We start from the raw sequence: 27,886 nt of genomic DNA, 5'->3' as shown, positions 1-27,886 counted from the left end.
TCAATTTCCTTTGATTATTCGAAGTTGTTTTTTCGTTACTCTTTCCAAACTCTTCATTCTAACGTCTGCAAAAATACTAAAATGAAGAAATTTCTTCCAGGCAGTTGAATATCAACTTTTTCAAACTTCAAATACTTTCACTGAATCGAAATAAAGATATTTTTTGTTCTTTCAACTGCTTTGAAAAATGCTTTAATGTTATTCATTCCCAGGCACTTAAATAAAAAGTTGAAAAAATACTTCGACTGTCTGGGAAAAAAAATGAAGGCACTAGTTTCAGGCAATGGAAAAGCGAATTTAGTCACTCTTTTATAATTTATTTGCCACTAATTGCTTTGATTAAATAAAAACAATTGTGGTAGCAATAAATCAATGTTTAATCGCTGGTCAATTTCCTTTGATTATTTGAAGTAAACCATTCAGAAAAAATGCCAGCTAAGGTCTTATATTCAGGTTCCAATAAAGTTTATTTTTATACTTGCCCGTACTGAAAGATCTTCCACTACAAATTCCTCTGAGAAGATACATAGTAAAAAATCTAGTTAAAGGATGTTGAAATGAATTAAGATCACATTTTTGTTTTAGCACCAGATGCTCAACGCGCCGAAGATATTTGCGTATCAATGATAGGCTTCATCATAGCCTTGATCATCACTGCCCTGTTGGCCTTGGTGGCGGTAGCTGTAGCCGTTTCCTGCTGGTTAATGGCCTACCGTCGTCGTCCAAAGTCTACCGGACCACTGCCACACCCTCCGGAGTTCCCGAACCCTTTGTTCACCACTCCGGAACCAAGGGCCGAGCCTAGCCCCGACTACCTCACGTAACATCACCACCTAACCTAGTATTTTTTTTATTTTACCATATAGTGACATTTTTTTAACGTTAGCAACGAAAAAATACTCCAAACGAAATTTAATTTATATTTTTTTTTGTATATTATTTAAGAGCTGGAAATCTGCGCACGCGCCTCCTGGATAGTATCCGTCCTCAAAGCTACTCACTGCTCGAATATTATTTTTATGTACTGCCACCGGGAGGCGCTGCCCGAGCTCTTATGGCGTATAGAATTTTAGAAAAAAATATAATTATTTGGTTGAACATTCGCCTGCCTAGAGTGCACTAGTTTAGATATTTTTACACAGAAAGGCCCGCGAATGTTCTTACTATCTTTTCCAGAGGCTATAGTTCCTCGAACCTCCAAACGTTCAAGGGGTTTTTTTAATCTTCATTAAATGGTGGTGGTATTCTCTTATCTTTAACATAAAAAAGTCTAACTATATATATATGTATGTTGAAACTAAATTCGACCCTTGAATCTGTTAAGTACCAATCTTTATTGTCTATTGTAAATATGATAAGTACTTCTTCCGTATAGCCTCTGGAAGACGTAGCGTTTCTATAAGACTATAAATAATATTTTTATGAACCCCTTTGTATAAAGTGTGTGAATGGCGAAGAATGGGGAGCCCAGCTCCCGTACTATATATTTGGTGCTGACTGATATTCTTAAAACAAACAAAAAAGCAGTCATTTTAGTCAATTTTACTTTTTTAAGTGTAATTACTGTTTAGACTAAGTCTCCTTATTTGTAACCAAAAAATCATCGATTTGTAAAATTTACTAAACGAAATTAATTATTTCATTCACGTCCGTGAACCGTTTTAAAAACGTCTTAATTTTAAGCATAACTAATTTTACGTTATTTATGAATCTCGATGGAAAATTTAATGGATGACTTCTTAACTGTCATATTTTGTGATAATCGCTTCTTTAATAAAAAAAACTATTTAATAATATTATTAGTGTTTTATTTTTATTTCCATCAAATACAAGACAGATCTATTTTGTGACCTGAGTGAAGCCAATGACTGTGTCTAAATGATAAAATCCATTTAAATAACAGGTAATAGTTGCAGATGTGACATCATCGAAAAGGGTAGTAAATGTAGGAGTTCCATAAAGTTCAGTATTAGGATCAATAATATTTTTAATTTAGGCCTAAGGCCTAATTATATACCTATATTATATATATCCCTATGGTGTAGCAAAATGCAATCAATGCCTTGACAAACACTTTTAAGAGAAATCACTCTATTGGAATTTGTGTGTAGTAGCTGGCAAAATAGCTACTAAACGGAAAAACGTTACTGGGACAAACTGGACTTAATATAAATGACTAACAAACCCAGAACGAACCTTAGGCATTGCATATAACGCAGTAAAACCAACAATCTGCACCAGACCGGAAATTCTAAAAGATTTCGTTAGATAGTAGGGGAGAATGTTCACAATCAGACAAAGCATGTAATTTTGAAATTCCCATTTCACCAAAGAGATTAAAATGGCCAAATTATGCTTGTAGAAAAGTTTTTTCTGAAAATCAAGAAAAAGCCCTAGCCGATTACGTATTAACTTGCTCAAAAATGTGTTACGGACAAACGGTCATTAATATCAGAAAACTGGCTTATGAAATGGCAACTAATAATAATTGTAAAATTCCGGAAAATTGGCAAACAAACAAGGAAGCTGGACGCGAATGGTTCCTTGAATTTATGTCCAGATATGCAGAATTAAGTCTTCGCCAGCCGAAAGGATGTAGCCTCTCCAGAGCGACATCATTCAACAAACACAATGTTATACTTTTTTTCAAAAATTTGGAAAAAGTGTTTTCATGTGTCATGATTTTTCCACGAAAAAATGGAAATTATGGAACACCGCATGGTACTTTGGGATTAGTTTCCGATTCTGGATGGATGACTGGTGAATTGTTTCCAAGCGTTGTAAGACACTTCATTAAACATACGTCCAGCACAAAAGAAAACCCTTCTCTCCTAATTTTTGACAATCACGAGAGTCATCTAACAATAGAAGGAATAAATCTAGCCAAGGAAAATGGAGTGATCATTTTGACCTTACCACCACATACTTTCAACAAGCTGCAACCATTAGATGTCTCGGTGTTTTTTTCGTTTAAATCTTTCTACAATACTGCCTTACAAACATGGCTTTTAAAGCACCCTGGGATACCTGTTTCTATTTTTGATATCGCTGGCTGTGTTGCTTATGCATTTGAAAAATCGATGACTCCCGCTAATATCAAATCCGGATTTCGAAAAACTGGGATTTATCCCTTCGATAAATTTATATTTACAGATGACGACTTTGCAATTAGCAGCGTAACTGATAGGAATGTGGATCAAAACAATGAAGAAGCTCAACGACTCATGGATCCAAATCAACCGTCAACATCAAAATGCATTAAAGAAAATATATTGTCAGGCTCCTTAGTTTCAGTATCAGTTAGTTTAAACACAACACCTACACAAAATCACAAAGAAACTTTCGTAAGTCCACAACAATTTAAAGAATACCCAAAAGCTGAAGAACGAAAAAATCAGAGAAAGAAGAGAGAAAAAGCTAAAAGTATTATCGCCACGGACACACCAGAAAAGATCGCTGCCCTAGAAGTTAAACAAATGGAGCGAGAAAGAAAAAAAAGTGTTAAGAAGAATAAGGTCGTGAAACGAAAAGTAATCGATGAAGACTTAACAGACGAAGAAAATGAAGACGCTTGTAACCGAAAGTTCCGATGATGATATTGATTTTGTAGGAGAAATCGATCCACCACCACTTCTAGATAAGCTTAATAAAGATCCAGAAGTTGGCGATTTTATTTTGATAGAATTTATGGACAAAAAGAAAAAATTTATTACATAGCTGAACTGTTCTGTAAAGAGGATAAGGAATGCGAGGTCAAATTTTTGAGAAAGTCCGTTAAGTATAATAACAGCTTCATTTACCCCGAAAGAGAAGACGTCTCATTGGTATGTTTGGAAAACATTAAGATGGTGTTACCAAAACCAGCACATGTGGGAACAACAAAGCGGCAACAATCTTATTTGAAGTTTGAAGTAAATTTTTACAGCTTTAGAAGTTCGTTAAAACATTATTACCTTTTGTCTTATTGGGTTTGGATGTGGAACATGTGTGTTCCACTAACAGACAACTGCCCTTCCTTTGTTAAACAAACTTTTTTTAAATTAGTTTTTGGCTTATGATGTTTGTTCTACAATAAAAACGTATGTTTAGCCTTAATTTATTTTAGTGATAAATCATATTTTGGTTGGTTCAATAAACAAGGTCAATACTTCTAATCTATTTTGTGTCTGATTGTGGAACACTCTCCCCTACAGTAAATCTGTCTAAACAAAAGGCCGTTTTGACGCAAAAGTATCTACATATATCGTAAATAAACAATTGCGCCTATTGTAAATGTGTGAAATAATAAACAACAATTTTTTTCGTACTTTATTATAAAATGAAAAAATCTTATGTAACCTTTTCAAAGTGAGCAAGCATAATAATTTAAAAGTAAGAATTACAAACAGCTTTAATTATTAAACATGAATTAATAAGTAATGACAGTTAATTTCACTGTAATTGTAACCACATAATAGTGGTAAGCGCAACAAGCTGACAGAAGAAGGATTAATGTAAGTACAAAATATTTTAAACGAAGATTATCATGAAAGAAACAACTTTCATCGAATTCTTTCACGGTTTACCAACAAGGATATTCTAACAAAGTAATTTATAATTTTTTTTTATTATAAATGTTATACGACTGCGCATGAAAATTTTTTTATATCTCTTTTGACCAATGAAGTCAATATTCATATACTATTTTTTTAAATAATCATTTATTTTTTATTTTCTTATTATTGTTCATTATTATTATTTATAATTTTGCAATTGAAAATATTTCGTCTTATTGTAAATGTGGAAGAACATTTTTAAATATTTTGAGTATGAAAAAACTTGATTTCATCATACAAAGCAAAATGGTCGTAATTGTAACTAGGAAACGGTTTATTGGCCAAGAAATTTTTTTAAATTAATTTTGTAGGTTTTTTTGAGACGAACAACTTTTTCATTGACAATGCTGCAATAAATAAATTTTTTCTATCCCAAAAAGCGAAAAAAATACTTTTTTGGGTACTTTTGGGCGCCATCTACTTTTCATGTAATTTTCATCGCAGCAAGTGGACGCAATGAGAAGAGTTGTAGAAAATGATGTCCCCGACATTTTTTGTCCTTACAAATTTTTCCAAAAACCTACCATTCCCCAGATAAATGAAATCCAAAAAACTTTTGAGTTCGCTGGGTGAGAGGGTGATTCAAAATTGAGTGCAAAGATTTACCAGCCAAAAATAAGAACTTTTTTTCATATAAACGTACGTCCTAACTTGCTTCGTTTTCTAGATACAGAGTATAAAAGATTTTTAATAAAATCGGTTTTTTATCAATTATTCAAAATCCAGTCGATTTAAATAAAGTTTGGTAGGCATATTTGTCGTCATAAAGGCCCTTTTTTGGGAATAAAATAAATTTATTAATTCCAGTGGCGTTTCAGGGGGCTATCTACTTGATACTGATAGGTAAACTTATGGTACGCCACCGCTTTTTTCACAATTTAATTTTTTTTAATTAAGCGGTCAATAATGTAACTTTCTTGCCTCTTGAGCATTACTCGTATCTAACCAAAATCTGTGTCTGGCCCTATTAAAACAAATAATAAATTTGCATCGATTATTGAGAATCATTTAATTTCTTTTCAAAATTTAACTTAGCCTAAGTAACAGATACATACAAAAGCAGATTTTTATAAAAAATTTTACACTGTGTATCTAGAAAACGAAACAAGTTAGGACATACTTTTTTATGAAAAAAACTTCATATTTTTGGCTGGTAAATACGCCCTTGAATTTCTTGCACTCAATTTTCAATCACCCTGTATGTGAGTCATTATGGACCAGTGAGTCGCAGTGAAAGAAATGGTATATATTACTTCTGACCAGACGTGCTTAGTCATAAAAACTTAATGACAGTGGCATTTATTGATTCAATGGCAAAAAAAAAGATTTTTTATAAAATCATATACCAAGAAGAGAACAGTCATAACGGGAATCATTAACAGTAAATTCATGTGTATACAGGGTGTCTCAATAAGGTCGTAATCCTTTCTATCACTCAACGAATCTTCGATGCATTCGCGATGGCAAATTTTGAAATCCACAGCTTGAAGGCAAAATTTATTGGAATGTAAATATGTGACTCATTGGTTAACGGTTCTTAAACATCTTTAACCTATTAAATATCAATGACTTAACATCACCTGTATATATATAAGATGTATAAAATGTATGAATAACTTTTTCCTTTATTCCCCATTTCCGAGAACGAGCTCTCTCTCAACCATTTTCAATGTCTCACAAAAAAAACCGGAAAGCCCAGCGATTTACACATGCTTAAAGGCAAATCAAACAAACGCGCTTAAAAGCTCACATTTGTCAAAACAACTCTCAGTTCAGGGTTTTTCGGGTTTACGGTAACCCGCGTGGCGAAAAAATTATTTAAACAATGATGCATAAATAAAGGATCTTATAAACTTCCCATATGATAATTTAATCGATCTCATGGTGAAATTGTGTCAATAATAAAACAGTGCGAGGTCTCGTTAATTGCGGAATCATTATGTTAAACAAAACGAAATTGTTCCTATTTTCTTTGTTTATTTTGGGCTTTCAGTGTCTACCCCCGGTGACTGAAGAGAATAAGTATAGGAAGCAAGTGCCTACGCATGAAGCTGTAAGTTCCCTAAATAACCCTAAAATTAAAAATTAGACTACCCTAAAATTTTAGCTCTCATTTATGAAAAAATACGGTTATTTAATAGACGACAATGGCCAATCAGAAGCAATTTACTCGGAAGAGAACCTTAGTGGGATCATCAAAGACCTTCAAAGGTTCGGTGGCATCAATCAAACCGGAGTGTTTGACAACGATACCGTAAAGGTACATTAAAAGATAATTTAATAATAGAAACAACATTTTAGTTCATTTTAAGCTCATGTCGTCTCGAAGATGTGGTTTACCAGATATCTTACCAAAGGATAAAGAAATCAGACGTAGAAAACGGTTTACTGTGGCGCAGGGATGGGATAAACGACATCTTACTTATTAGTAAGTATTTACTCGATTATAAAGCCTTACTTACTTTAAAACTTACAGCATCTCAAATTGGTCTCCAAAACTGAGTGAAGAAATCGTAGCTAGAAACATACAGAAAGCTTTGGACATTTGGGCTGGATATGGCCGTCTTAGATTTACCAGATCACCGACTCCCGATGCTGATATCATTGTGGCATTCGGAAGTGGTTATCATGGAGATTCGTAAGTACCACTACTTAATTGCTAATAACTTAATGTATTGAAGTACCAATGAATTTTTAAAATCTATTATACTTTCTTTTACGAGGCACTTCTATTCCCTTACATTCAATGGTTTTGGCCCTTTAACTAGACTTCGATGTCAATAGAATTTCAGATGAAGTTCAGGTCTTAAAGACTAATTCGGATACTGTTTCCCCCGGACTATGAATTATAGTCTAGATTATATGTAGCAAACACAGGTTTTTACGTAAAAACTGTTTATAGAATTAAACGACAAATTGGGAAGCTTTTATTTGCCATTTTCCTCCTCTCAATATATTTGGATTTACATTTCCCAAAGGAAAAATTATTCTGTAACGTAAAGTTATACGAGAATAGTGTAAAAATTAGCAGTTCAGTCCAGTAGTATCAAACCTCAAAACTCTAAATATTGTAAAAAATCATATAACAATTTTATTCGTTTTGGATTCCTATTAAAGCTGATCAGTTAGTTTACCAAAAAGGTACTTACAAATTTTCTTTTAAATGCAGCCGTTTTGGAGTTATTAACTACTTTTCAATGAACTGAAAAAAATGTTGATACTATCAAAGGCTTTACAAAAATCAAAGTATGTTGAAAACTCATGTAACAATTTTAGTCATTTTGGTTTTTTATGAAAGCTGATGGATTTGTTTACCAAGGAGGTGCTTGTAAATATATCCATTTCATAGTTACTGGGTAGTTTTTCAATGGATTGAAAAAACCCTTATACTGTCAAAGGCTTTACAAAATCAAAATATTTTAAAAACTCATGTACTAATTTCATTTATTTTAGTTTCCTTTGAAAGCTGATGGATTTCTTTACCAAATAGATCTTTACTTTGTCTTGTAAATACAGCCATTTTGGAGTTATTGAGCTTTAAAAAATCTACAGATTTTGAAAATTCATTTACCAAAAAAAGCTGTTTTACTCAGAAGATCCTCATAAGTTTCCTTGTAAATACAGCCATTTTGCAGTTATTGAGTAGTTTTTCAATAGACTAGAAACCAATCTGAGTATATTAGTTAATCAGTTTTTTCAAGAAGGAATATTTACATCTATACTAAAAAAAACTAAAACTGTGTGCATATATAAAAAAGGAAATAGAAATAATATGAGTAATTTATAGACCAGTAGCTGTTCCATCGGAATTTTCCAAGATCTTTGAAAAAGCATTCCATGATAGACTTCTTAAATATCATAATAAACTCTCATTTTTTACTCCAACGCAACATGGTTTCCTAAATAATAGGTCGACTGCAACTGCACTGTTTAGTCATATAAATGCACTGACTGAGGCCTTGGGCGCAGGTATGACAACCTTGAGAATATATTTTGACTTAAGCAACGCCTTCAATATAATGGATCATGACCGTCTTATCAAAGTTCTGATTTCTGCGGGAATAAATGGCAAAGAAATTAATTGGATTAAGTCATTTCTGAGCCACAGGCCTCATTCAGTTGAGATTAAGGGTGACAAGAACGGTATTGTTAATTATACATTTCAATCGCGTTTTATAGACGTAGATACCGGTGATCCACAGGGCTCACTTTTATTCCCACTTTTCTTTATTGTGTTTTGCAACAGCTTAAATGATAACATTGGCGGACCATATACAGTACTAGCCCATTTTGCCGATGATAAATCATGCGTAATATCCCACAAAAACTGTCAAATAGCCTTAGATCTTGCAAACTCTACAGCTTTACAGATGCAAAAGTGGTGTGAGCAAAATCAGTTAGTCCTTAATTCAAGCAAAACAAAATTTATTCATTTTCAAAACAAAAGGCAGACTTTGAAAATAATTGATAATTATATGCCCCTAAACATCGATGGAATTATTGTATATGAATCGGACGAAACTAAGTTTTTGGGTCTAACTTTACACAAAAATTTAGATTGGCAAAGCCATGTTGATGAAATATGTAAAAAGATAACGTCGGCAAACTTCGCTATTTACAACTTAAAAAACATTGTCAGTAGGGAATCAATAATTCAGTTTTATTATGCATATGTACATTCACGTATAGCCTATGGCATAATGTTCTGGGGATCTCATGCAGAGTCAATAAAAAGAACATTTGTTATTCAAAAAAGAATTGTACGGACAATGTGTGGATCCGCTTTTCGAGAGCATTGTGCTCCTTTATTTAAAAAATTAGGAATTATGACAATATACTCTCTTTACTTGTACAAAGTATGCTGTTTTGCCTCCAAACACGAACATCTCTTTCAAAAAAATTGTGATGTAACACATAACTCATTCAGATAAGCTTAATCTGTTTGGTTAAAACCAACCAACCAGTTTTAACTGTCTATATTGCTAGAAGGTTTTTTTAATGTATACCTAGTATGTGTCTGCTGGTGTAGTTAGTGTTAAGTGGTGTGTCTTGAAAAAATGAACAAATCTTGATACTCTCAAAGGCTTTACTAAAATCTAGTTATTTTGAAAATTCATGCACCAATTTTATTGATTTTAGTTTCTAATGAAAGTCGATGAGTTTCTTTACCAAAAAGGATCTTACAAATTTCATGGTAAATACAGCCATTTAGCTATACAGTTATTGAATAATTTTTCAATGAAATGCCCACTAGGAAGTCACATGCTTTTTTCAATCCATGCACCAACTGTGGCAAAAAACATCTAAATACAATCCCTTAGACAGTTAATCTTTACAACGATGATCCTGGTTTCTGCTTCAGTTCAATTTTTCCCCAGATACCCCTTTGATGGCCCCGGATTGGTCCTAGCACACGCCTTTTTCCCAGGAGACACCCAAACTGCTGGCTCAGCTGGAGACATTCATTTTGACAACGACGAACCTTGGGCAGACCTCTCAAATGAGCAGAATAATGGAGAAATCGTGGATGGCACCGATTTCTTCTCTGTCGCTCTCCATGAGCTTGGACATTCTCTGGGTCTGTCACATTCTGCTGTACCGACATCTGTTATGTTCCCTTATTACAAGGGGTGGGAGCATGGGTCACAAACGCAGCTGGATTATGATGATATTATGGGAATGTATAGTTTATATAGTATGTGGTTTAGGAGTAGAGTATATTTAGTGGGACTTTAATTTTTTTATTTTGAAATTCAGTTCAGAGAAGGATACAAGAAGATGAGTTGGCACCGAGTTATCCTGAATGGCAACCGACTACAGAAGAGGTTGCTACTAGGAGACCAACAAGTACTCTAAGGCCATATTGGACTACTCCTAGGGAAGATAGGACTCCTGATTATAGAGATAGGGAGGAGATAACAACGAGAAGGTCTAGTACAAGAAAATCAGAGTATGTAATACCTGAAATGTATTATTTCTTAGATGCTTACATAAGTTTTTGCTTCTAGAAGAACAACTACTTTAAGACCATATTGGACTACTTTTAGGCAAGATAGGGAGGAGATAACAACGAGAAGATCTAGCACAAGAAAACCAGAGTACGTAATGTGTAACTGCGTCATTTCTCATCCTTACATAAGCTTTTCTATTTAGGGTAAACAGAACTCCTGCTCCTTATCCCTCACGACCTAAAAGTGACGAAACAGGACAGCCTGAACAAAAACCCCCTGACATTTGCAAGGGACATTTTGACGCAGTTGCTACTTTAAGAGGAGAACTATTTATATTTAAAGATGAAGTAACCTATTCATTTGTCCTTAAGACTTTAACCAATAATGCCTGTTTTTAGTATCTATGGAGACTGAAATCCCCAGGACAAATATACGAAGGATACCCAACAAAAATCCATCGGATGTTTCCAGAACTGCCCAAAGAGATCCGAAAAATAGACGCGGCATACCAAAGGCCCAACGGAGATATTATTTTATTTACTGGCAAAGAACTATGGATATATAATGGTGTCAAGTTTCTGGAAAATAGTCCGTTGCCTTTGAGTTATTATGCTGGGCTGCCTGATTATTTGGATGGGGTCGATGCTGTACAGAATTGGGCAAAAAATGGTAAGATGGATTTACTTTGAAATCATTTTCTCAAATGTTTTCCAGGCTTTTATAGTTACATTATAGGCGGAATGAATAATTTTTTATTTTGTTCCAAGCATACGGTGTAATTTTTCATTTTTTTAAAGGACTTTTTCATGTCGTCCATAAAAGTTTTTTTTAATTTTAGGTCAGATGGTTTATGTAATTAGTTATATAGGGTAGTTATTTGATAATATATTTCACAGGGTGATTTTTCAAGTATTTTTAAAGTAAAAAGTTCCTATAAACCCTGGATCAAAAATTTATTTTAATTTTTCTGCCTAATTTCTTAAATAATGCCAATTTCTGATCGAAAATTGGCAATTAGGGGTTTTTTGACATGAGAAGTTTGAATTTGTTCTTATTTTAGCTCTTACGTGTAGAGAGCGCTACCTATGTGTGTTTTATGACTTTCAAAGGCTCATGACTTTGTATTAAATTTTTGGTCAAAGAAATACAAACTCTACAAACCAAAACACACTTATAAACAAATTAAGTACACCTGAACAGGTGTAGTAAAGAAAATAAAAATGCGAAAAATAAGATTTTGAAAGGCGTCTCGCCACCATTTTGAAGTTTTGCAAAATGAGGTAGGAACCAAAAAGTAGTATTTAGGTTGCGTAGTAATAATGTGTGACAAATTTAAAATTTTTATATAAACGCCTTCAAAAGATAAGAGGGGGGAGGGGGGACAATTAAGAGCCGCACTGTATATTTGCACAATTAATAATAAAAAGTTCTTTAAATTCAATTTTCCGTTTAGAAATTACATTAGAGCCCCGACTATTATTTTTCAACTTTAATTGATAATATTGTGGAATTTTGCAGACTTTTGAGGTAATTTTCTATTTTATTCCAGGCATTCTAATTAATTTTTGTTCCAGACTTTTAGAGACATTTATTATGTCTTTGAATTTGAAAAAAAAATTAAAAATATTTTCCAGGCTTTCAGTTATATATCTGCTTAAAGGCATTTCAGCACAAGTTTCCAACTTTTGATATAATGATTTTTTTATTATTTTGTCCCAAGTGTAATTTTTTTAATTTTTTCTAGAGACTCTTAATCAAAATTCATCGGTGTTTTTGCATTCAAATTATAAAAAAAGCTGTTGTTGGATTAATTTTTTTGTATAATTGCTAGAAATTATACATAATGTTTGTTAAGTACTTGGACTCACTTTTTGTACCTTTCAAGCATTTAAATAAATTCTACAGTCTATAAGGCCGCTCCTTAAATCTCAATCTGTCTCTCTTCAGTCATTCCATAATTGCAAATACCATCCATCTAAGGACTTTCTTATCACAAATTCACCAAATGTGTTAAAAAGGTCGCGTGATAACACACAGGCTTGCCTGACTCCTTTGAATTGTTTTGAGAACCTTTAGTTGCTATATTTGATGCATAGAGGTTCTTTATAAGGGATACCAAAGGTGGTCTGCCTTAGGATGGTCCAAACTTTAACCCAATTGATACAATCAAACTCCTTTTGATAATCTCAAGTTTATTATTTGTTTCCTGGTTCTTTTTCCTTTTACAGGACTTGCCTAATCTCTATAACTGGAAAAGAAGGAGGAATGAAGGAAATGGAAAAAGAAGTAAAAATCAGGAATAAAATAAAAATCTATTTTAGGTAAAACATACATTTATAAGAATAGCAGATTTTGGAGGTACGATGAGGAAACGAAGAAAATGGATGATGACTACCCGAAACATATTGAAAGGTGGAGAGGAGTACCAGGAAACTTAAATGCTGCAATTACTTGGACAGATGGTGATCACCTAACAATATATCATTTTATTTTTTAACTTATTGCATTTTAGGAATTACATACTTTTTCAAAGGAGAGTTATTTTGGACCTTCGATAATAACTGGATAATGACTACCCATACGTCCCCCATGCCTATCGCACCCATATGGTTGGGCTGTAAAGAGCGAGTTAGCCATATTAATAGATTGTTTGATAAATCGGTGCAATAATGAATGATTTTTTTGAGTTTTAACAATTATTATGTGTTCAGCAAAATGTAGTATAAAATAAATAGGTTATAAATAAATCTGAAATCTCATGAATCTCTTCTGCTTCAATCATATCAATTTTTTTACTAGGAATGTATTTCTAAATTAACTTGTCTAATAACCACATTTTTTTTTCAGCAGATATCTGAATACTTTTGTTAAATTGTAATTTTATTCAGGTTTCGATCTAATCTAATCTAAATTAGGACCGTATTAAAATTATAATGAGTTTTTCCCATTTTATAAATAAAAACCACAGAAATCGCATCTTTATATGGAATTAAATTTCCATGTATTTTATGATGTTTTCCCTGTAACGTCAAAACGTTTATTGGTCAAAAGTCGGAAAACCCTCCAAAATGCCTTAAATAAAGCTCACAACTTCTATAGGAAGTTTCAGTTTACACTAAACATAATAAGATACAGTTTTGTGTTATAAATTGGTGCTGAAAGAAAGTTATGCAAAATAGAAATTTGTTGTTTTTATTACTTTCTGGATATTTTTTGAATACTGAGTGTTTGCCTATGGGATATCAAGCAACTGAAAGCCAAGGGTCTAAGGTTAGGAAATTTCTGTTACATTTAAAGCAGATTATAAAAAATTATGATAATAATTAGTTAAACGTAAATAAGGCTTATTCCTTTTAAGAAAATGTCAGCAGCACGATGTGGAGATACAAATAATATAAAATCTAGGCAAGGAAAGCGTTTTGCAACTATCTATCAGGGATGGCAAAAAAGGCATCTTACTTATCAGTAAGTAACATTTTTTTGGTTCATACGTTGCAAATAAATTCAATATTACTGGCTTTAGTAACACAAAAAAAAATCTATATTACTTGTTAAAAAAACCTGCAGAAATGATTAAATTCTAATTTTCCCACTATTAGTATCACAAATTGGTCTCCAAGACTAAGCGAAGAAATCGTAGCCAGAAACGTCCGAAAGGCACTTGACATTTGGGGAAGACACGGAAATCTTACTTTCAGTAGATCATTAAGTCCAGATGCTGATATTAAATTATCGTTTCTAAGTAAAGATCATGGAGATAGGTAAGTAAATTTACAGGGTGGCACATAAGAAAATGAGTTATTGACAAGGTTATTAGAAGGTGTTTTTTAATGTTCGATTTGTATAGGGAATATAAGGGAATTTGTTTACTCCTCCAATCGTGCGCGGAAATTTAGAAATACGTTAGTAAGGATTTCTTTGGAAATTAGTCCAATTTCCTGTAGGATATTATCCGAAAGTTGACGTATAGTTGCAGGATTGTTACAATAAACTTTACTCTTAAGGTATATCCACAAAAAAGGGGAATCTCCAAGAATCTCTGCGAGAAATGAGTTTTGCAGAAAACATTTCTCTTACCACTTCGATGCTCGCTTTCGAAGTAAGGCAGGTATCTCCATCCTGCTGAAACCAGGTATCTTGGATATAGTCGTTTAGGAAATATGGTAAAAAAAAATTCTTAACATTGCTGTGCAGCGTTCTGAATTTATAGTAATGGGTGGACCTCGATTATCTTCAAAGAAGTCAAATAATAGTCTCACTGCAGTCTAAAATTTCGATAAAACATGCGACGAACAACTACGTACGCATGATTATTCTCATAATACGCGTAAACGCAAAAAGCACGCTGCTTTTAGTACATAGTCACTCAAAAATATTGAATACCTTATAAGATTAGAAAACAAATTAAAAGTTTCTCCATTTTTGGCCGGCACTGTAAGTATTATTGAGTTTTGTTTACTCAATGCGTGCTCTAGGAATAAATAAAACGTCAAACGTTGTTTAAAAACACAACCTTATATAATAAAACAATTTCCCTACAATATCCTACCTTACCAACACTCCGTTTGGTACTTATTACGTTTCTCCATATTTTCAATGAATTTTACGGCATCCGGTCGGGTCAGGCCGCCGTTTTTAACGCAAACATCTATAAAGGCTTCTCTCACTTGCTGTGGCATTTTTTTCGGATTTCCAGCGAGAAAAATGTACGCGTTTCTATTTAACGCGTCCCAGACCAAATCGCCACGTTCCCGGATTTTATCCTGAACGTACCTAGAAAGGTATTTATGTTTTTTTAAGTAAATTCGATCCTAGATTGAATATCAATTAGTATCAATTAGTAGTTTGTATAAAGTGAACTATTTGGGAGCCCAAACAGGTAGTCGTCCAAGAATTATGTCTCCATATGACATGCTATGTTATACTGTTAGGATCGATTAACTTGGATCTGAAGCTGCTAAATAAGTGTATTATTCCCTTATTGAAAGCCACTTGCGCTATGAAATTGTTTTATTGGCTGCAGCAAATATCTTTTCAACTCTGTTTTTGCCTTACAAAAAAGAGCAATTAGGTATGTTCACCTAGAGAGATCTGTACGCCTTTATTTAGGAATTTTTGCTTATACTGGAAACAAAGTGCTTATTTTATAAGAAAATAAACATTACATCTTACCAGCGATAAATCAAAAAACTAATGCCTATTTCAAAGTGTAAATTATCTAGGTACTTATTCTTTTTATTTAAGTACATATTAAGATTTTTAACCATCTCCCAATTAATATAAAGTTTGCACTAGCTATGATTTGCTTCAAAAGATCTGTTGCATCACTCCTTAAAATTGAAGCATTTTTGACCATATGTGCAAGCTTTTCATCTTGGTATCATTATTTAGTTACTCTTTAAGTGCTGAATGTTGTCTAGTAGGAAGCTTTGCCCATAAATACTTTGTGTTTTATCATAATAAAGCAAGTTTTGATTTAATTTGACATAGATTACAAATTAAAAATTACATGAATGTTTAAATGACAAGTCGCTGTTTTAAAGGCCAGGGAATTTAAGAATTTGTTCTGTACAACTTCATGTTTATTAATAGACAATACTAAAGAGCCAAAGGACAACAAGCAAAGTGTAATAAAAGTTTTATCGTATCTGAATTTACTGCTTTGTATGTTAACAAATCCTGAGGAGTTTATATTGTAATTGAAAATAAAAATAATGAAGCATTTATTTGAATTTAATGAGAGATGATTATGTAATAAGTATTTTATAATTTCAACATCTGCTTTATTGTACAAATAGGTTCTTTTCTGTTTTTTTTATATAAATGTGTAACATAAAAATATTTGTTAGGAATCCTGACTTCACAGAAGTGGAAACATCGACTTAATAACTACATGTTTGCACAAAAGGCCCTTTTGTTTTCCTTTAAGTAACACAGATTTTTGTTTAAACGTTAAATTGTTTTAATAGTTCTCAACGTTGACATGTGTTTTGAATATTGTGGTATTTTTTTAAATTGGACATCTTCTTGGAAATGCAATTTGCTGAATTGTTAATCTTAAGCCCGATATCTCTTGTAAACCCTATGTTAAGAAACTTACAATCGTTACATTGCACTAAAATTAATACATGTTAAGTAAAATATTAATAGATATCTTGTAGCAGCAGATATGCACTCTCATAAAACAAGGGTTAACAACTTGGTGTCAAGTTAATACAGGTTGCACAGAAATAGAATGAACGAGGAAATAAGAGTCTATAATGCTTTCCTCTAGATACAAGGAATTTAGTTTAAAAAAAATCAAAACAAACATATCTAGCCTCTTGTCTGAGTATGCCTTATATACTTTTAAGGAATATTACACTCTAATGAGAACAGAGGTGCTTTCCCTTTAACAGCTCCGGATTTGGTATTTTAACTTCTTAGTATATTATTTTTATTTTTGTAGTTTTATTTTAAAATATATGAAGTATGTATTATGCTTTTACTATTTTACCCATAACAATCTATTGGTACTATCTCAAAATTTTAAATTTAGTTCACTTTATTCTGTAGTAACTATTGTTCTAGACTACTGGCCCAGCCGCGTACCGACGTCGGCACGGGCCTGTGTTCAAAATTTTCGCCGGGCCCCTATTTCTGATAGGAAAACGCCGAAAATAAAATAAATATTTTTTTTTGTATGACATGTATTCATATTACTATATTAAAACACGTTAACGTATGTCTTAGTACCTACCTACACCTATCCTATCTAATCTAAAAGAAGCATTTAATAATAAAAAAAATCCATCTAAAACGTTTTTTTTCTTGCTTTGGAATTTGCAAAGCAAGAAATGTTGAGATAATATTATCAATATTGAGCTCTTGAGATATCTCATTTTCAATAGAAATAATTGCCAAAGCAGACAACCTTTCTTGGCCCATTACACTTCTTAAGTAATTTTTAATTTTGAAAACGATCTTTCTGAAGAAGCTACTGAAACAGGAATTGTAAGAAAAATATTGCATGCGGTTACAATTTCGCTAAAACTGCAGCAAGATGAAAAATTTTGAATCAAAATAAATTCGAGTAGTTCTAAAATCGTATTGTCATTTATTTTTCCCTGAAAGCATTTTCTAAAAGATATTAATTGGGAAGCAATTGAATCGGATAGATCGTATGGATATTTAATATAAAGCCTTTCGCCCATTTCATATAATGTCTTATCCGAAATGGATGAATTACGTATAGTTTTTGGTAAAATTACCCTAAAAGTGTCGTAAATTTGGGTCAATGCGCCACTCCTGCTTTTTATTTAAGCAATAACTATGTCGATAGTTTTATAAAAAACATTAATTTTAAACCATTCATCAACGCTTTCAATGTGGTGGTGGTTTCTGCTCTCGTCAAAAAATATCTTGGGGCAAACTATTCTTTTTTGCACGAACTGAGTAGAAGTACCCCATTCTCCTGCTAATTCAATAGCTTCCTGCATTAATAAGTGAAAATTATTCTTCATTTCTTTCATATTTGCATATAAAGTATTAAATAATGTGACAGATTGATCAATATTTTGGTCTTTATTTTGTAAACGCCTAGAAACGGTATCTTCTTGTTTTAAGACATTTGTTTCAATTATAATTAAAAGAACTATTTCAAATTTCTCTGACTTTTTAAAGATGTTGCTTCGGTAATTTCCGCTGTATTTTGAGAAGTAAGTATTATTTTAGAATGTCTTTAATACATCAGTGTACCTAAAACGAAGAGCTTCCAAAGCATCATGCCTGGATGACCACCGAGTAGGTGCTAATTTTTTTAAAGTTATTTTATTTTGCTTCACACTTTGCAATAGCGCCCATCGTTTGATGCTATGACCAAAAAACACATTTTGAACCATGTCGAAAAAGTTTCTTACTTCCGCAATATCTTTAACTGAATCATTAAGAATTAAATTTAAATTATGTGCTGCGCAATGCACATATGGAGCATGTGGTGCTAATTTTAAAATTTCCGCTTTTACACCTTTATACACACCGCTCATGTTAGCAGCTTCGTCATAACCCTGCCCACGAAGCTTTTTTATAGAAAGATCATGGTTATTTAGAATTTCCAAAATGGTTTGGCAAAGGCCCGCACCAGTTTGGTCCGTTACTGGAATAAACCCTAAAAAAGATTCGTGGATTTTAATTTGCGCCGGTGTGTTTTCTACATAATCTCTTATGACATATCTGATTATTATACGTAACTGATCAACTTTTGCAATATCCTGGGTGGTATCAACTATAACTGAAAAAAATGGAGCTTCTTTAATTCTCTTTAAAATTTCTTGTTTAACCGAATTGCCTAATATTTGAAAAATTTCGTTCTGAATTTTTGGGCTTAAATACGTAACAGATTTTTTTCCTTGTGTTCCAATAAATTTTGTAATACGAGATCATACTTTGAATGCAATTGTATAATAGATAAAAAAAGACCTGGATTCTTTAAATGTTTGCTTTCATTATGTCCTCTAAAAGGCATGTTGCAAGAAGCTAGTGTTAGGGTCACATCAATGACACGCCTTAAGATTTTTCTCCATATAGAAATTTCCTGGCGCATATTTTCATCTAATTCTTGGTCAATACTCTAAAAGTATTTTCGTGTTTGATTTTTTTTAAGTCCGGCTCTAGCCAACCCAACTACAGCACGACCCTTCATGGCACTCCCACTCTCAATACGTATGCCGGCCTAACGTTAGTAACATGCACCGATCTCACTTTTTTTCACTCAAATTAATGTATTTTTATCATTTTATATTTTAATTAAAATTTAAAGTGTGCAGTAAAATTTTTTGTCATCTGCACGAAAAAGCTAACAAAATGCTGAGATCGCAGGGCCCCTGCGGGGCCCGGGCCCGAGTCTTTTGAACACTTTAGACCCATGATCGGTACGCCGCTGTACTGGCCTATTACATTTTTTAATGTGTTACCAGATATGGCAAAAGTTTCACCAATTTAAAATTTAAGGCAAAGGGTAATCAATCTAATAAACAATGCTTTTTATTCTTCTGATAATTACTTCAATTTAGATTTTAATATATTTATATAAAATTTTCGAAATTATCATTATTAAAGCATGGATTTTTTAGCGGGCGATCTTGTGTTACTAACTTATCCTGTCTGTCTAGCCACATCTGTGAATCACTTGATGTTAATAATACTCAAGTCGATGTTATTTATGCCGACTTCCAAAAAGCCTTTGATCGGATAGATCACTATATTTTGCTGCATAAATTAACTCAGTATGGTTTTTCAGGGAGATTATTTAATTTATTTCATTCCTACTTGATTGGTAGATCTTTGTGATAATGTGGTCAGTTACTCTAGATCAAAATCACCCTTAAATTTTAATTACTTTATTAATGATACTATTTTAAGTAGATTAGAGCAAATTACTGATCTTGGTATCACCTTTGACTCTGAATTTACATTTGTTCCACACTTCAACAACATAGTCAAGTCAGCCCTGACAAGGCTTGGGTTCATAATTAGAAGTTCTCAGAATTTTACTTTGGAATCTACATTAAGACTGCTTTTCTGTTGGTTTGTGAGATCAAAACTGGAGTTTGGCTGCATTATATAGAACCCGCTCTATCAGAATCATGTTGGTCTCCTTAAATCTGTTCAGCATAGATTTGCTAAGTTTTTCGCCTTTAGGCAGGATGGCATATATCCGGTTAGAGGGTTTGATCATCGGCAACTATTGGAACGCTTCAATCTACATCCATTACATCTCAGAAGAATGATCTTCTCTGTAAAATTCCTGCATGGGTTACTAAATGGATTCATTGATAGTCCTGTACTTCTTTTTAGTGTACGTTTCATGGCGCCTAGGCTTAATGCTAGACATCCCCTAACATTCTCTCTGCCAAGGCCTCATATTAACTTCCTGTTGAAATCGCCACTATATACAATATGCGCTATATTTAATCGGATTTGTCACATGTGCGATATAAATTTCTCTCCGGTTCATGTGATTGTCGATATCTTGGTGGATCATTACTCTTGGGATTAAGACCGATGTGTTTAAGTTATAGTTAGTAGGTATATTGCAGTTAATTTAATTTAATTTTGTTGAACATGTGATTATCTTGTTAAACTTTTATAATTGGGTTTTAATATCATATTAATAGTTATTTGTTCTAATTTAACTTTTGAGATTGTGACTTTACTTTACTTTCCTTTTTTAGGTTTGTATGTTTCTGTTTTTTTTAACTATATTTTTCATTGTTTTGCAACTGTTTCCTGTTATTGGGCAAATTGCCTGTTGGAAATAAAGGCTTATTATTGTTATTATTATTATATTGTATGTGTCATTGTTGTTTAGCCTACGTTTAAGTATAAAAAACGGTCAGTAATTGTTTGAACAAACTCTTGTAACCTCTTTTTAATTAATTTTGCATCATACCTTTTTTACATTTGTAAACTGTATGTTATTTTATTCAATTATAAATTATTTGAGTATTGAGTAATGCGTACAGTATTTAAAGTTGCTAATTAGATAAAAAAGACAGTTTTAATACTTACGCCCTGTTTGTAGAGCTCCTGGAAAAGGCAACTATAACAGTTATTTTCCTTTGACTAGACAATTCTTCAATTTCCTCCCTACACAGAAAGTCCTTATCATAATATCTGCACCCATAAAACAAAATTAAATTTTCCGGACTATCGTTTTTATCGCTTATTTCCAAGATGTAGCTCCTAAAGGGCGCCACCCCCGTTCCCGGACCAACCATTATGACCGGTAAATCCTAAAATATTCTTATAATTTAATAAAAAAAAAATTAAGTTCCTGCTTCTTTCTACAACTTACCAACTGCTGAGGAAACTGAAATGTTCCCTTCTTAACCCAAAACGTAACCGAGTCACCCTTTTTTAACCCCGCTAAATAATTGGAACATAAACCAACTCGTTCCTTCATAAGTTTCGTCTTAAACCTCACCACGGCCACAAGTAACTCAATAACATCTTTATTCTTCTTATAACTACTAGCTATCGAAAACTCTCTCGGTTTTATCGGCGGTAAAATTTCAAATAAAACATCAGGTGTTAAGTTCTTAGTGGCATTCCTAAAGTCCGCCAGTACTTCCACGATATTCCTCTTAGGTCTGTTGGTGTAATTATACATGTCTTCCTTGCCCTCTGCCGAAGCCAACTCGAGGCATTTCTCACGTTCTAACTCGCTGTCGGTTATTTGCGACAGTATCTGAAACACATGTCGTCTAGGAATTGAAAAAAGATCGAAATACTCCTCACATAGTTGCTTGAAAGTGGGGCCGTCCCCAAGGTGTTCCGGTACCGGATCGTTTGGGTTTTTTGGGGTTATTTTTAAAATTGTATCGTCGCATATGTCAACGTTGTTTTCTTTTAATATCGCTTTGAATTCTTCGATTTTCCATGCAAGATTTTTGGGCCTGATTACTGCTACGTCACCAGGATGGTAAACGCGTCCATCGGTTTGCAATCTTAGCAAACGAACGTCCTGAAAAGAAGAATCTAATGCAGGATTCTTATCAACTTTGAGATTTAATTTAGGCATAGGGTTAATGCGCTAGTTCTCGACCAGTTTAGTAAAATTTTCACTTTCAAATGTTGTGAAAATTGAAATATTAATCTATCACTTACCATAGTGACTTTTTCTAAATCTCTAAACAGTTTTAAATTATTTTGAATAAATATTTTTAAATGTGGTGTATTCTAAATATTTTTTTTTACTAAAATAGTAAAAAAGTGCCATTTTGCTAGTTCTCGACCACCCCACATGATTCGCGACCATTTAAATGTTAGTTCTCGTTCTCGACCACTCTTTTTTTAAACAACTTTAAGGCGATTGGATTGCATAGTATAGACAACCTTAATAAAAAAGCCTTAACAAAAAATAACACAAAAACAAATATTTATTTATTAAAAAAAAAACACAAAAGAAATAAAAATATCTGTATAAGTAAAAAAAAACCAGATAGGAAATAGGAACAAAAAAGTTAAAGAAAAAAACACGTAGGTTGGTTTTTAATAATAAAAAATAAAACGAAAATTAGCGCTTACAAATTTGAAAATAACGTACTTTAACATTCATCACATTTGTAGTCTTGAATTGCGGCAATATTATATGGGGTATCAATGAATTTGGTGCATTTTTTGTGATACCATTTTTCACAATAGTCGCATCCTATATTTTTTCTATCATCGTCGTCCGTATCACTGTTAAGTTCTTCGAAGCATGTTGCACATGGTATCTTACTATGCTCTGTCAAGCTTTTAGGATTTTCACCATTTTTTTTTTTGTTTTTTCTTCAAAGCCTTTAAAGGTTTTTGCTTTTCTCCCTTTAATTTTTCTCTTTCTTCTTTTTTCTAAATTGTTTTAAGTTTCTTTTCTGTTTTCTCATTTTCTTTTTCCTCATAATATTTCCTCCACTCACTAGATGAAATCGCGCTAGGTGTTTTCAAGAACGGTTTTTTTCTGTTAGTGTTACTACTTCACTTGATTGGCTCAGGGTATACCAAATGATTGTCAAATGCTTTTGTAAAAGAACATGATGGTTTATTTGATGTTTGCAGCGGTAAGCTGTTGGTAACAGCTGATTTTATTAATTATTAATTTATTTTAAGACTTTAACCTTTAGAACATCATTACAATTATTCTTGCTTTTATCAGAAGTGGTATCGACATTTGCATCACTGGAAAAATGATCTCTTATAATATTAGGCTCAATATTAGGGGTAATATTAATGACATCATCGAGGTCATCACTTAAATATTCTCTAGTAGAATCAAGTTGTATATTAAGGTTACCAGTAGTACTATCATTGTTTATATTAGAGTTATTATCAGATATAATTAACGTAGGAGTACTTGACACAATGTCATCATTAAAGTTAGGAAAATCAAACACTACAATTTCGTTATTTTCTAAGTCCTTCATAAAAGATGATGTAAAAGTATCATCTAAAGTAACATCTGGCAGTAAGTCAACGCTTACCTGATTCATATCATTATTAATTGATAAATAATTATCAATTATTTGCAAGTCAGGTTTACTTGAGCAAGAGGGTTTTATTTCTACTTTATGAGGCGTAGTTGCTTGACTAGAGGGTTGAGAATCATCTAGAGCTTTTGGTGCTTCTATCACAGGATTTTTCGTAATACTATTGCGTTTTTTGGACTTTGTTTTTCAATATTCTCTTGCAAAAGTTGTATTTCATTTAGAATTACATCAGGGTTAATTCCATAAGATTGTAAATTTTCTTTAATTGTTAGAATTACTTTTTTTGCTGATGTTAAGTCTCTTTGTGAGATCCTTCCCTCACTTGATCGCCTTCGCCTGGGTAATTTGTTTGTTGAAAGAGCTTCAGCTATATCCTTGAGACATTTTGTATAATCAACAGAATCAGCATCTAACGGAAATAACCCACATTTCCGAAACCCATTTTTGATACTCGCTTGAAATTCTTCAACATTGTTCGACAATACTTCATTGAAAATACTGCAGAAATTTATTTTGCTTACTAGACAATTAATATTCTCTGGTCTACTTTGCCAGTTGCGAACCGTTTTTTTCCAATCGGTTTTCATTGGTTTGAACAAACTTACATCTGCAGGTTGCATTATATGGGTTGTATTGGGGGGTAGCGCATATAAAATAACTTGGTTTTCATCACACCATTTACTTAACGACATAGTCATGTGCGATTTATGCCCATCAATAAAAATAATTAGTGGTTTAGGAATATTGTTTTCCAATGTCCATTTATGAAAATCATTCACGATGTATTCAAAAAAAACATCTGAAGTCATCCATCCTTTCTCAGATTTCCCTAACACCCATCCTTGTGGCATATTTTCGACAAGAGCTCTTGGGGGTCTCACTTATGGAAATAATACTAAAGGTGAGAAAATGTTTCCACTTGCATTAAACATCATCAGAACAGTTAAATTTTCCTTTCCGTTTCCAAGTTTAATGTCGTAAAGATTTTTGTAGCCTTTAGGTCCCAGAACTTTTCCTGATTTAGGGCATAAACAAAACCCGGATTCGTCACAATTGAAGATTCTTGTGGGATCACTAAATATTTGCATAAGGTTGTTTTTAGTTAAATATTCTTGCAAATCTAAAAACCACTTTCGTATTGAAGTCTCACTGACCACTGCCCTAGCCTTATTAACGCTCTCCGCTTCTCTTAGAGATATTTCCGGATTCCTTTTTAAAAATTCTAAATACCAGCTTTGTCCTGGTGTGTTGTCCTTAAATAATTCCTGGCCAGATTCTTTCGCTATCAGTGAGACCATCTCTATAAGAGTATCTTTTTGTATTGGAAACCCGCATTTAGCAATATTTATAATCCAATTCCTAATACGTTTTTCCCCTTCCTCAGTTAGGAGGGGAGCAGGTCCAGGTTTTTTAAGTTCTTCAGGCCTTCTTCCGGATAACCGATCAAGTAGTGTCGTCTTTGGTACCAGATATTTTCTACTGGCCTCACGAATTTTAAGTTCATTCTCTCTCATGCCTTTTAAAGCCGTTTTTAATGTTTTTTGTGAATACGTAAACATCTTTCTTTTTGGAGCAGCATTTTTTGAGCGAGTGCGAGAAGAATTTTTCTTATTACGTGCCACTGGAAAAATAAAACATTTGCAATCAAGATAGAGAACAGTTCCGAACGAGCGGACTCGCCCGAGGCATTTCTTAGAGTTCAACAGTATTATAAATTTTTTCTGATATAGTGTGACATACTACAACATAACTGTTAGTACAGACCATTTGCACAAACAACCCTGTTTGCCTCGCGAGGCAATTCCTCAGGCGAGGCAGTTTAACACTCCAGAAACACATAGAATCGAGCATAGAATTCATCAAAAAGATGGGTAGTCGAGAACTAAGTTTTGGAGTTTTCAACCATCAAACTTCAGCAGTAAATTTATAATTTATATGTTTTGAAAAGGGTGGTCGCGAACTAAACTAATGGAAATATCATATTTTTCTTACAAGATATAAGAACTACCACCACATTTAATTGAAATTAATATTTTAACATTAACGATTTAACAATGGTCGTAAAAATTACTATTATTTTGAATTCAGTTATCGCGACTACCTAATATTTAGTATAAAAAAATATATTTTTAGCAAAATTTTGTTGAAAAAATTATCAAAAAGTCTTTCTAAAGCATATATAATAAAGACACACATTTTTTTTTAAAAATCTGTTTACTTACTCGCTATTTTCGGTTGCAACACGCTTTACAACTTTTTTTCAAATATACACAATAATGCTTATGCGTTTGTGGCATGATGTCAACTGATTTTTTGAGGTAACCCTTTTAGTATCATGTAGGGGGCGCTAAGTGTTACCGATGATCAAAAGGTGTCAGAAGCAATTCCAAATTATTTCGGTGCGAAAAATCTGATTGTTTTCTTATTATTAATGTTTAAACGCTCAAGTGGTCGCGAACTGACGCATTAACCCTATTGTGGAATAGTAAATAAAGCAGACATTTGGATAATTTAATAACTGTCATGGCAGAAATTGATGCCATTAAACATTTATTTTCCTCTCCTAGCCTGCCCCATAAGTAACTTAATAAGTGGAGTGTATTTTTTTACAATCAGTGAATTTTTTATTACTTTGTATGGGTCCTGATTTGTTATTGGGGTTTTCCTGTTAAGCAGTGTACTATTAAATTAATTATAAAAAGTTCTTACTTGAAAGTGTGTCTCAGCAGTTTGCTTGCGGTTTTCCAAAACTAATCCATCAAATTCTTGGTTTTTTCTTGTAGAGTAAAATATTGACGGTACTTGATTTAATTCTAGATTTGGTTTCAGGAAACTCAGTTCTTTTTTTACTGTCCATCTAAAAATACCTAATATCACCACAGATGCAAAAGGATGATTTGTTGTGTTTGAAAAGCAGCAGATAGATTTTCATGAAACAAAATGTGTGAAGATATCAATATAGAGCTTTTATTTAAAGTATACAATAATCTAATTGATGCTTCAGATCTTTTATACAAGAAGACACAATGTATTCTATCTTAAGACTTAATAAGTCAAATATAATAAGTCAAACATTTCATTAATTATCCATCTATATAATACAAGAAATTGTCAACAGAATTCCTCACAAACCACTACAGCTAGGAAGACAATAGGCCAACATTGTTTTACTTATCTTCTTACCAGTTGTTATAATTTTTTACCAGTAGAAATGAGAGGTGTTATTCTAGGTAACAACTCATTGACATTGGTTAAAAGTAGGATGAAAAACTTTATTGTCTTGTTAAAAATTTTAGAAACTAAGCATATTTCAACTGACCTTGGTATAATAGGCTGATTCTTTGGCAAAGGCTTAATATCACAAGGTAAGGGATACTCGTCCAATAATTTCTCCCAAAGATTTTCTATCCAAGGATCGGCAACTGCATCATATCCCAAGTCATGTTGATCATCACCTAATCCCACTGGCAGCAAAGGTTGTGCCCCTAACTGCATCACCCTTTTGTGAAGCCTCTTGGCTACAAAATTGAACTTTGCATAACTGGAGTCTCCCAGACCAAGAACGGCAAATCTGTCATGGCAAATTGGCTTGTTAGGTTTTAAAGAAACCTCAAAAAAAGTTACTTACTTTAAATGGCATAGCAAGTTGGATGGTAAGCTTCGCTTCAACATGAACTTCCAAAATGTTCTCATGTTCTCAGGCTCTTCTCCTTGACCTGTGGTGGAACACACGAAAATAACACACCGCTCCTCTGCGAATTCGGCTACATTATAGTCATCTAAGGGTTTGACGCGGCTCTGGAAATAAAAACGTTTTGATTCTCTCCAGATTTGTTCAGCTACGTCCTGTGCGTTCCCTGTCTGGGACCCGAATAAAATACTGATTTTGGTGTTTTGGAATGGCATATTGAAGTGGGCACTTACTGTTTATTTTGGCATATAACAGTAAATTCACCAAGCACAACTTTAAGTTATTTAATTTAACGTATTCAGTGTTTCATAACTGTAAAACAATCTAATTTGAAAGAAAATCCTTCGTGCCATTTAAATTGTGAGGTTAGGTTAAGGTTCGTAAGTCCATGTTGTCAAAATGACATCAGCTGATCGACAACGTTTACACGCATGAGTTAATACGTTTTAACAAAGCAAAATTTAATATAGTCGAACCAACATTTTAGAAAGACTAAAAGAAAAAGTATTTCATATAATATGGAGACACCCGTCTGTTTGACATTTTTGTTAAAGATATTTAATGTCAAACTTTGTAACAACCGTGTAACCTTGATGGTTATGATAAATTTGAGGCAAAAAATGTTCAATCATAATTCTAAAA

General features: G+C 32.9%; 3 protein-coding genes across 8 annotated transcripts in view; 2 read left to right on the top strand and 1 right to left on the bottom strand.

Annotated features, from left to right (window-relative positions):
• The window catches only part of LOC126742219 (uncharacterized), a 256,857-nt gene extending 255,061 nt beyond the window's left edge, over window positions 1-1,796 (top strand). For all 3 annotated transcript variants that reach the window (XM_050448830.1, XM_050448829.1, XM_050448827.1), the window contains one exon: window positions 586-1,796. In XM_050448830.1, coding sequence (XP_050304787.1) covers window positions 586-824 — 239 coding nt within the window. In that variant the 3' untranslated portion in view covers window positions 825-1,796. The remainder of the gene's footprint in view (window positions 1-585) is intronic.
• A 4,566-nt stretch (window positions 1,797-6,362) lies between these two features.
• Window positions 6,363-13,309, top strand: LOC126742404 (matrix metalloproteinase-14-like). 2 transcript variants are annotated; one of them, XM_050449057.1, is made up of 11 exons: window positions 6,363-6,648; window positions 6,703-6,855; window positions 6,908-7,023; window positions 7,072-7,233; window positions 9,974-10,290; window positions 10,353-10,545; window positions 10,607-10,693; window positions 10,749-10,893; window positions 10,945-11,215; window positions 12,868-13,008; window positions 13,059-13,309. In XM_050449057.1, the coding sequence occupies exons 1-11, from the start codon at window positions 6,535-6,537 to the stop codon at window positions 13,214-13,216; spliced, it is 1,857 nt and encodes a 618-aa protein (XP_050305014.1). In that variant the 5' UTR covers window positions 6,363-6,534; the 3' UTR covers window positions 13,217-13,309. The 2 variants fall into 2 exon arrangements, with proteins under 2 accessions (XP_050305014.1, XP_050305013.1); XM_050449056.1 differs by having other exon boundaries at window positions 10,604-10,693.
• Window positions 13,310-15,042: 1,733 nt separating this feature from the next.
• On the bottom strand, window positions 15,043-27,645 carry LOC126742399 (NADPH-dependent diflavin oxidoreductase 1). Of its 3 annotated transcripts, none has more exons than XM_050449051.1 (7): window positions 27,478-27,645; window positions 27,182-27,351; window positions 26,873-27,124; window positions 26,263-26,410; window positions 21,381-22,049; window positions 21,095-21,318; window positions 15,043-15,319 (listed from the first exon to the last, which is right to left on the bottom strand). In XM_050449051.1, exons 2-7 carry the CDS (start codon window positions 27,244-27,246, stop codon window positions 15,097-15,099), a joined length of 1,581 nt encoding a protein of 526 aa, XP_050305008.1. In that variant the 5' UTR covers window positions 27,247-27,351; window positions 27,478-27,645; the 3' UTR covers window positions 15,043-15,096. The 3 variants fall into 3 exon arrangements, with proteins under 3 accessions (XP_050305008.1, XP_050305009.1, XP_050305007.1); XM_050449052.1 differs by having other exon boundaries at window positions 27,182-27,414; window positions 27,478-27,624; XM_050449050.1 differs by having other exon boundaries at window positions 27,182-27,625.
• Between the last annotated feature and the right edge of the window lie 241 nt (window positions 27,646-27,886).

The sequence above is a fragment of the Anthonomus grandis genome, chromosome 11 (assembly GCF_022605725.1).
Source record: "Anthonomus grandis grandis chromosome 11, icAntGran1.3, whole genome shotgun sequence".
NCBI classification, from domain to species: Eukaryota; Metazoa; Arthropoda; class Insecta; order Coleoptera; family Curculionidae; genus Anthonomus; species Anthonomus grandis.
The sequence above is the reverse complement of the archived record's forward strand: the minus strand, read 5'-3'. Positions and strand labels throughout refer to the sequence as shown.